The sequence below is a fragment of the Mangifera indica genome, chromosome 2 (assembly GCF_011075055.1).
Source record: "Mangifera indica cultivar Alphonso chromosome 2, CATAS_Mindica_2.1, whole genome shotgun sequence".
In the NCBI taxonomy this organism is placed as follows: Eukaryota; Viridiplantae; Streptophyta; class Magnoliopsida; order Sapindales; family Anacardiaceae; genus Mangifera; species Mangifera indica.
Genome location: NC_058138.1, coordinates 5,469,145 through 5,480,190, shown reverse-complemented (window position 1 = coordinate 5,480,190; position 11,046 = coordinate 5,469,145). Strand labels below are relative to the sequence as shown.

Sequence of the window (11,046 nt, the reverse complement as noted above, 5' to 3'; positions counted from 1 at the left end):
ATAGGAGAGCTGAACTACTTCTTTAGACTACAAATCAAATAAACAAAGGAATGAATTTTGCTCAACCAAGCCAAACATGTCAAAGACCTTCTTAAAAGGTTTAACATGCAAGAATCCAAGGAGCAACCCACTCCCATAAGCACCTCACTCAAATTGGATGTGGATAAGAGAGATAAAAGTGTCGAAACTAAAGCATTTAGAAGCATGATAGGTGCATTATTGTATTTAACTACATCTAGGCCAAATATCATGTTTAGTGCATGCATGTGTGCACATTTTCAAAAACTCCTAAGGAATCACATTTAAATGTCATGAAACGAATCTTGAGATACCTTAAGGGAACCCCAAATATTGGTTTATGGTTCCTTAAGGGATCCTTATTTGAATTACAAGTATTTTCTGATGCAAATTTCAAAGGATGTCAAATAGATAGGAAAAGCACAAGTGGTACTTATCAATTTTTAAGAAATATGTTTGTCTCATCGTTTTCAAAAAAACAAAATTCAATGGCAACATCTACTAAGGAAGTTGAATGTGTTTCGATGAGTTATTGTGCATAACTTTTATGGATAAGCCAATAATTTTTAGATTTTGGTTTCAAAATGAAAAACATCCCTATATTTTATGATAATGCAAGTGTCATTTAACTTTCAAAAAATCTTATCTTGCACTCTAAAACAAAGCATATAAACATTAAATATCATTTCTTGCGTGATCATATTAGCAAGGATGATATTCGAATTGAATTTATTGATACTAACCATCAACTTGTTGATATTTTAACTAAGCCTCTTGATAAGGAAAGATTTTGCTATATTCGAAGAGAGTTTGGCATGATCGATGCAAGTCAAGTGAGTGCCCAAACTTTTATATGTCTTCAAACATGATTGAAATGGCATCTGTGATAATACACTTGTTTTTATCATGTTTATTTGATATGATAATGCTTTTGTATATAGTTGTTTGATATGATGATGTTTTAATCATGCTTAAGAATAAGTATTTGAGATTCTATGATTTTATACTTGGTTTATACTTGTATATGCTTAACACGTTGACTATAATGTGTTTGGATGGTTTTAATGATTATTGACATGTTTTTGGACTTGTGTATGTGTATGTATGCTCATGGATTTCTTAAATGCATATTTATATAGATTTGTGTGACATTGCATATTTATGACATTTAGTTGCATGTCACATATCATTTTGATGATTTTGAATGTGTTAGCACACTTGTATGTGGTTGTAAGTGCTTAGGTTGCAATATGTGTTTATGATACATATGTTACACTATGTATTTTCATTAATATCCAAGTTCTGATGATTCAAACACAAGTTCAAATTCAAATTGCACATGCATTGCACAAAAGTTTTCTACAAAAAAATAGATTTTAGGCACGAGACGCCCATCCCAATTTGTGTAACGGTTATCCCATAAGTTGTTTTATTTTTTACAAAAAAAAAGGGAAAAGTACACATATCTCAGTCTTCTTGTGATGGTTATCTAATAAGCCATTTTATTAAAAAAAAAAAGGGGGAAATGACACCAACCTCAATCTTTTTGTGACAAATGTCTCATGTATCGTGTTTTCAAAAACACAAAAAGGGAAAGACCGTCTCACTTATTGAGATGGTCATCCCTGAGGTTTTATAAAAAAAAAAAAAATCTAATTTTTTCCCATATTTTTCCAACAACCTCACCCAAGGACCTTTGTCCCCTCGATTTTTTGTTGCCTAAAACTCATTTTTCAACCGTCATCATCACATAAACTCCTCTCTTTTTGCTTCACTGTAGTCCATACAAGCATTTCCATTTATTTTTTGTGACAAAAGTTGTAATTCTCCATCGAATTATGTGTCGTTCGTCCTCAACTCACCATTTCTGGTGATGTCTTACATGCACACCATTATACATGGCATCCTCTTAATTTTCATTACATTTTGGCTCTCATATTCTGGTGGTCCAGTGTCATCCTCTATCGTGGTGTTGTTGAGGTGATCCAATTTTAAAGTGGTTTCAAGTTTGTTCATCACCTATGACATCGAAAACTCAACGCCAAAGAAGTCGTCATACTAAGATTTATGGAATTCAAATCCAGAACCAAATGCATGGGATTGCCATTGAAAAGCTCATCGTTTGCGGTGTTATTTCACATACAACACTAAACAAACAAGTTTTACAAGCACTTGGTATTTGGGATGATCTGTTCAATTTTATATGATTTTAGTTAGGCAAAATTATTTTGGCTTGACACATATTATGTTAAATCATCGGTGTTTAAATTTAATAGTAGCTTAGAATTAGCCAAAGGATCCCAAGGTGAATTGATTGACTATATTTTGAAATTCCAATTAAAAAGGAGTTATTTTGAAGTGAAACTAGAAGACTTAACTCGGTGGCTTGCATGTGACAATAAAGGTTTATTGAATGTTTCCACTGATTTTGATTTTGAGGCAGCTTGGGAAACATTAGGTGGTGTCGAGACATACAGAAAGACTATTAAATCGAACACCTTGCATAATCTAATTATGTGATTCATTCATTGCATGATAACTTACACTTTAAATGCATGTGATCAATCAAATAGTCAAGTGACATTAAAGAATCTTGTTCTTTTGGATGTGGTCTTACATGGTCGTAAGGTAGTATGAGTCATTGACTTATTATTAAGATCAATTCAATTGAGGATGTTGTGGACGGGGTTATTGAGTTTAGTATTATGGTTACTGTGATTGTTGAGGGTTTAGGGCTCAAATTAGAAGAAAATGACATGTCATATTTGAAGAACTTTACTGAGAGAGATTACATTGGATTTGATAGCCTCACACGAATGCAAATGATCCATCACCTTTCTCAAGGTAGATAATAGCTTATTCAGACTCGGCCTCAACCCAACTAGCCTACACAACCTGTTTAATCGGATCCTTAACCCGTTGCTCCTTAAGATGAGGAAGCCCATTCCCATAATTTAGGTCCTTCTCAGCCTACCTCTAGTTGTAAGTGAATGCATCCTTGCCACGAGTTAGTTTCGAATACTAAGTCATCTTCTTTTCAAGACCCTGTGCTTGGATTTATAAGCTTTATAAATAAATCTCTACATGGGTTGTGTCATGATATGCAAGGTTATGATCGGCATCTCCATTCCATGGAATCTTTTCTTCAATAGCATGTTCGTGACTGTCACCTTGGTTTCAGCAATATGCCTCCACCTTTAAAGGATGAGCCTTGATTCTCTATTCACATTTTTTATCTTATTGCATCATCATTTTGCATAGTCTTTTGAGAAACATGTATTCATGTATATTTTGACTCATGTTTCATTTGCTATGTTTACTTTATCAAGCATGCTTATTGAACATTTTTTTTTATGATGCTATGTTATGATATTATGAATTTTTTGTTGATGATTGGTTCATTGTTGTTGATGATGATATTAAGAAGTTGGTTGTGTTGATTGACATTAGGAGTGTTTTTCTTTTGTTTATCATTTTGGGATATCTGAAAAACAGTGAAAACTCTACCGAATTTTTTTTTATTTATGGCAAAAAAAGGGTGAGATTGGCCTTTTTTTCAAATAAAAATGACTTATATGAACCAAGATTGGTCATTTTTTAAATAAAAATGACTTATATGTCTTATTGAATTTGAAAATAGTTAAATGAGTTTGATTTTTGAAAGAGTTAAATAAACTGAAATAAAATGAGTTAAAACCAACTTGATTTATATTGTTAAAGGGCAACTTTTCATTAAATTGATTTTTAAAGTTTTATAAACTCTCTAAATTGATTTTTTTTTCTTGCTTAAGCATATGTTTTGTCATCAATCAAGAATGGGGAGATTGTTGAACCCCTAAGTGTTTTGATTATGCCAAAACTAAGATTAATATTGATAATTAATAATTATTGAGCTAACAAAGTTTATGACATAAAATTCCAATGACCGAAAAATGGACAAAATGCAATTGTATAACTTTTCAGGTCAGGGATACCCCTCCCCATATATGGGATGCCCGTTCCAAATGAGATGTCAATCCTTTTATTAGTGCCTTGCCCGTTGTCAAGAGTTTGAAGCTCTTGGGAATGTTTTCTAAATGAATAGGGACACCAGTCCTAAGCAAAGAAACTCTCATCCCATACTGGATGACAACCATGGAATGTTCATTCCCTCTCCAATGCATTAACAAACATAACTAGGACGATTAACAAAGTCATCACATTGGGAAACTTGTCCCTTGCCTATCCTCTCATGATTGATGCTCTTTGAAATTTTAAGGAGCAAGGTAGGACGCCTATCCTGAAAGAAGAGACACTTATCCCTTGAATGGCAAGTTTCAAGAATTCAACTGTTGGATAACTATTTTGAAGCCGCCAAAGCAGGGATGTGTAAGAGGATACTCATCCTCACGCTTAAAACATCCTCTTCACAAGTCAACGACTAGTAAAATTAATCCAACGGATCTTTCAAGTCTCAAGGCTATATAAATAAGTTGGACTGAAGTCAAAAGGGTTAGAGAACATATCCAAAGCATTCAAAAATTCTTATCTCAATCTTTAAGCTTCTACTATTTCTATAGAAACCAAAAACTTATATCTTTAAGAGAAACATTTATACACATTAGTAAAATCAACCTAATAGAGGCATATTATATTTGTAAATCTTTTTTCTAATTATACTTTGCCGAAATCTCATATTATTACTATAAAAGAGCAAAATCCTGAGCCGATTAATATAATCTAAAAGTGATTCGAATAAAAACTTCAAATTGGTTGTCTGAAGAAATAGATGTAGAAGGATTGAGATGAAAAGTTCTAAACCACTCTAAATTCCTAAATATTTTCTAAACTCTCATCCTTTATGTTTTCATTGTTTATTTGACTATTTGTTTGTGTTTAATAAAAAATATTAACCCCTGCTCCAATCATTGTTTGCTATTAGTGTAATGTGTTAATATAATCAGGAGGTTTTAAATTAAAAATTAAGTATAATCCAATCATGGTTTATAAATCAAATTTATGATCAAACTAAAAACACCCTCAAATTGTATCTCTGACAAAGAAACTCCCTTATTTAACAAACACCGTAGTCTCCGAAGTACAGCATTCACTTCATCTTCCTCTTCCTCCTTGGCTCCTCCGTCCGCCGCCACTCCAGACTCAAAACAATGTCGGCTATGGAGTCTCTCATCCTCCAACTCCATGAAATCTCCGCAGTCAAATTCGGAAACTTCAAGCTAAATCCGGCATCTCCTCCCCCGTCTACATCGACCTCCGTCTCATCGTCTCCTACCCCTCCCTCCTCCGCCAAATATCCTCCAGCATCATCTCCTCCCTCCCCTCCTCCACCCGATACGACACCGTCTGCGGCGTCCCCGACACCGCCCTTCCCATCGCCACCTGCGTCTCCATTTCCAACGACATCCCCATGCTCATGCGCCGTAAAGAAATCAAAGACTACGGCACCTCCAAAGCCATCGAGGGCACCTTCAAGCCTCCGAGACCTGCTTAATTATCGAAGATTTGGTCACCAGTGGCACCTCCGTGCTCGAGATGGCGGCGCCTCTCCGTGCTGCGGGACTTGCTGTTACAGACGCCGTTGTTTTGATCGATAGAGAGCAGGGCGGGAGGGAGAATTTGAAGGAGAATGGGATTGAATTGCATTCGATGATTATGTTGAGTGAGATAGTGAGGGTTTTGAGGGAGAAGGGGAAGGCCGATGAAGAGACGCAGCGTGTGGTGATGAATTTTTTGGAGGAGAATAAGAAGGTGGGGTGCCCAATATTGGGGCTGGGGCTAGGGCCAGGTTAGTGTTAGGGGTTTGAGATATGAGGAGAGATTGAAATTGATGAAGAATGAAATGGGGAAGAAGCTGTTTGAAGTAATGGTGAAGAAGGAAAGTAACTTGTGTTTGGCTGCAGATGTTGCCACTGCTTCTGAGTTCTACAAATTGCTGACAAGGTCTTAGTGTTTCTGTTTTTGATTTTTTTTTCTAATTATGACAGTCATTGTTTTTAGCTTAGAATAGAAAATTGGGTTTTAGGGTTTAAGAGTAAAAGTCCCAATTTTTTGTTTCTTCAAGTGTTATATTTGAATTTGAAAGTTTGGCTTCTTAACTAAAATATTGTTACTTGTAACCATCGTGTGCCCAGTCATGTTACTGGGATCTGGTAAAGCATATATTTGGGAAAAGAAAGATTGTTTTATTAAAACATCTGTTTTGAAGTAACATGATGTGGCTTTAAAGATAGGACCGGCAAATGCACATGGGGGTGGGAGGTTGGTTGCTGATCTTGAGTTAGGTCTGAAGTTTTTGCCTGATTTATTTGTGGATTGATCTGGTCAATGCCAGGTTTTTCACTTTAGAGTAGCATTTTTGGTTGCCTTGTTCCTGAGATTAAGCAGTTTGCTTTATGATATTTGATCTGTGTTTACTTATTTATGTAATTGTTTTAGGACTTTATTGACAATTGGTTATAACCTTGTTTGCCATTCGACGGATATAAAATAAACTGCTTTATCATCTGGTTTATAAGAAAATATGCATCTTTTTTTCTGATTTATTTTTGAACTCTTATGTAGGTTGGACCAGAGATCTGCTTATTGAAAACCCATGTTGATATGTTGCCTGATTTCACCTTGCCAAACTCTGAGCACTAAATCCCCGAACTTCTTTTGGCCAAATAATCATACTATATCTGCATTGTAGTTCAGCCCATTTTTTGAATTATTTGTTAATTATATTTATTGTCAAGTTACATCTAAAAATGTTTATTATTCTCCTGAAGATTGCAGAAAAGCATAATTTCCTAATATTTGAAGATCGTAAGTTTGCAGACATTGGTAATACTGTGACTATGCGGTATGAAGGGTAAGACTTGGCATTTTTGTTTTTCTCAATATCTTCTTTGTATATCCTTGCCCTGGCCTGAGGCCTGAGGCCTGTTGGTTCTGTTGTATTCAGAGGTGTATTCCGTATGCTGGAATGGGCTGATATAATTAATGTTCACATAATTTCTGGACCCAGAATCGTCTATGGACTGAAATTGAAGATTAGTATAAACTGTAACTAATATCTGAATTTTAGTATGGCTCAACTTATCCTTTTCTATTGCTTTGCTCACTCTCGATGTATTTAGGGTTTGCCTCGTGGTAGGGGCTTGTTGCTGCTTGCTGAAATGAATTCAGCTGGTAACTTGGCAACAGGAGAGTACCCAGCCGCAGCTGTGAAAATTGCTGAGGATCACTATGACTTTGTCATCGGCTTCATCTCAGTTAATCCAGCATCATGGTCAGGGGTACCGGTCAATCCAGCATTTATTCATGCAACCCCTGTAGTTCAAATGGTAAAGGGTGGTGATAATCTCGGCCAGCAGTACGATACTCCACATTCTGTAAATTCTGCTGTCCTCATTAGCTCTCCTGCATTGGTAACACCATTTTTTTTTTTCACTAGAACAGGAAGGATCGGCACATATCATAACTATATGGCTGATGATGACAATTTTTGTTTTCCATTTAGATGTACATTTTCAGCAATTTGGCATAATAATTTAAGTGGCCACAAGAAATAAAAATAGAATTTCAAATTCTGGGGACCAATCAATGGTAGTCCAAACAGGGCATAAATTTCTCTAACCAACTAATTGCAGAATTGTACAATGGCCATGCGATGTTGTCTTTTGGGTAGACATTTTCAACTTCATTAACTTGTTAGAAAATTGATTTTCCAGGTTATATACTATAGGGGCAGCGACATTATCATTGTGGGTGGTGGAATTATAAAGGCAGCCGATCCTGCAGAGGCAGCTTCTGAATACAGACCTCAAGAATGGGATGCATACTTGGCTAAGTGCTCCTAACACCAATCTGCTCCAGCCCTATCACATGTCTGTATGTTTTGGTAATGAACAAAAGAACTGTGTTCAATTTATCACATTGCTTGCGCTTTTCAGTGCAGTATCTTCTTCGTTCACTTTATCAGTTTTGTGAGGGTTTCCCCTTTGATAAAGCAACTAATAGTAAAAATGACTGATCCCAGTTTGAGAGTTTCGGTCTTCAGTCTTCCATGTCTTACTGCTGTGCTATTGTCTAACATTATTAATAAAATTATGTATGCTTATAATAAGTTTCAATTTGAGTAATAATAATGTATCACTATATAATTAAGTAATTTTGAATTATGGATAAATTAATACTTAATTACATGATAATAAACTATTATTGGTATTCATTATAAGTTTATATAGTATTATTCCTAATGTTATTGTGTTGAAAAGAAAAAGAAAGTGTGTATTTCACACATGCTAACACGGTATGCACTTATCAGTTGGTTGGTTCTATGCACAAAAAGGCTCTTTCTCATCGTTGAGCAAGTTCTTGGATATAAAAATGGTTGGACATTCTTCAGCCAGTTTTCTCCTTAGGATCATGTTCCAAGGACCGTGGTCAAGGTTTGATCAAAGGTGAAAACTTGTATGATATATTATGTAACCAATAAGATGGTATGTTTGGATTTAAGAAATTCGAAAGAAGTAAAAAGAAATTTATGTTTACGTTGAATAAAAGGGTGGATTTGAACCAAGTTGTCTTGGGTTCGAGTCCATTTTAGGCTAAAATGAGTTAAACTTAAAATGAAGTTTTAGTTCAACTCAAGTTCAAGGATTCGTTAGAATTGTCGCATTGAAAATTTTGTTTTTCAACGATTTTGCTTCTTTAACAATTTTTTTATTCTTTGGTGATGTTTCTCTTCTTTGGCGAATCTTTTTCTTGTTGATGTTACTTATTTACCATTTGAGATGATTCAAATAAGTTTGAGTTGAATTCGAGTTCACCCTTGTCGAATTTGGTTTGAATGTATGATTGATGTTAACATTAGCATGTTTGAATTTAAGAGATTTAGAAAATGAAAAGAAAAAAGAAATATGTTTAATGTAGAGGTGGAGTCAAGCCGAATTGGTTCAGACTTGAATCTATGTTAGTCTTGAGTGAGTTGAACTCGAATTAAAGTTTTAGCTTGGCTCAAGTTTAAGGCTTGTCAATGTTGTCAAATAGAAAATTTTCTTTTCCGATGATTTTTTTGTGACTTTTTTTTTCTAAAAACAACTCTTCTTCTTGCTAATGTGACCGTTTATCATTTGAGCTAATTTGAATGAGTTTAAATTAAATTTAAATTGAGTCTTATTTAGGGACGGTACAAACCAACTGTAGGTTTTTTTTTTTTGGCTAAGTAAAATCAAACCGAATTCAACCATAGTTGATTGTGAGATTGATGGACCAAAATATTATATTATGTTTTTATTTTATGCAATGAGATTATTAGTTAGGAAAAATCCAACTAAGAATGGTTTAGTCCAATAATGAATAATATTTTCATAATAATAATAATAATTAGAGATTCACACCCATAATATGTATAAAAAAAATATCATATTAGAAAATTCAATTTTTAGTTTTCTTCGTACTAATAACTTATAACTATCTTATTCATGATAGTCGTATTGTGTATGAAAATTTTAATTTTTTATATCATATATCTAATATTATATTGTATAATACACTTTTAAAAAAAATAAAATAATAAAAATCCTAATTGACACGTTATCATTTTAGAAAATATCACAAACACTTTCAAAAATTTAAAATTTTTCATATATACTTCTATTACATCATCAATTTCTCTAAAAAAATGTATTGATTTGTTTCGATAATATATATTATATTGTATGATACATATCATATCTTACACTACGTTTACTGTATCGTATTAAGTCGATATACTTTATAATACATATTGTTTTTCACCTGTATTATATTATATTATAAAATACATATTGTATATCGTAGGATTCTTGATAACTATAATCTTAATAATTCACATGATTGTGCAATGAAAATTCATTAATTTGTTAAACTATAAGTTAGATATTTAATGATTTTTTTAATTTTATAAGAAATACATTTTAGCTCAAAAATAGATTTCTAAATATATCCAAACATGGTTTCATAAAAACATTATGTTTTATTAACAATATATAATTAAAAAAAAAGTAGACTAAAAACATAAAATATAACAAGTCTATTGGGAAATTTAATATTTTAATTTGACATCTTTCAAGTTTAATATGTTTTTTTAATGGTTTCTTGATAATACTAAAATTAAAGAAAAATCGTTGTTGTAATCTCGTTCTCTTTTTTTTTTTATATATATAATAAAAATATATCATCTTTATATCTAAATTATATATAAAAAAATATGTACTCATAATATTAGTCATTTTGAGATGGTGGATCATGAACTTCATTATCTTTCAAAGATGATAAAACTAAATATTATTATAAACTCATTTTTGTAACATTTAATTTTGATAATAGAAATTGTAAATGGTGGATATGACCCGGCCCACAAATCACCATAAGGCTTAAAGACTTGAATTCTCACCTAAGGTATAGTGAAATCTTAAATATATACCCATTGATTTTGAAACCAAAACACCACCAATCACTCAATTTCAGTTAAAATTTTATTCTCATGGTTTTATTAATAAAACATCATTTTATTAATAATATTTAAAAAGTTATAATTTCATTCTTTTTTCTTCTCAGATTTTGAAAATTAACAATTTTATATCATTTTCAAAACTTTTTCAATTTTGAAAATAGTGATATACGCCTCTTTGTCTCTATTGATAAAAATATATCTTTGTCGATGGAGAAGAATAAAATTATAATTTTTTTAATATTATTAATAAAATAACTTTTTACCCTCAACCATAACATAAAATTCACTTGCCTCCCTTGAGGCTTTCTAATTTTCATTATCCCCCATCGTTTGGGAAATATAGTTGGACTACACTTGTGAAATTAGGGTGTGTATAATTTTGTTTAAACTATAAAACCAAACTAAATTATTTAAAAATTATAATTTATTTTATAAAATTATTTAGTTTAGATTGATAAATTTTTAAAAATCGATTTTCAGTTTAGATTATAGTTTGGATAATTTTCAAACTAAACCACACTATAAATCATATTTTTTTAAAAATATAT

General features: G+C 32.5%; 1 protein-coding gene and 1 pseudogene across 1 annotated transcript; both read left to right on the top strand.

Moving 5' to 3' along the window:
* The first annotated feature begins 4,968 nt into the window (after window positions 1–4,968).
* On the top strand, window positions 4,969–7,608 carry LOC123209131 (annotated as a pseudogene).
* Window positions 6,765–7,859, top strand: LOC123208479 (uridine 5'-monophosphate synthase-like). The gene is made up of 4 exons (XM_044626013.1): window positions 6,765–6,868; window positions 6,962–7,028; window positions 7,137–7,427; window positions 7,731–7,859. The coding sequence occupies exons 1-4, from the start codon at window positions 6,765–6,767 to the stop codon at window positions 7,857–7,859; spliced, it is 591 nt and encodes a 196-aa protein (XP_044481948.1).
* Window positions 7,860–11,046: the final 3,187 nt, after the last annotated feature.

Coding starts and splice junctions, on each gene's coding strand:
- LOC123208479 (XM_044626013.1), top strand. CDS start 6,765: ATGTTTATTATTCTCCTGAAGATTGCAGAAAAGCATAATTTCCTAATA. Junction 6,869..6,961: donor GTGACTATGCGGTATGAAGG/GTAAGACTTGGC, acceptor TGTTGTATTCAG/AGGTGTATTCCGTATGCTGG. Junction 7,428..7,730: donor TCATTAGCTCTCCTGCATTG/GTAACACCATTT, acceptor TTGATTTTCCAG/GTTATATACTATAGGGGCAG.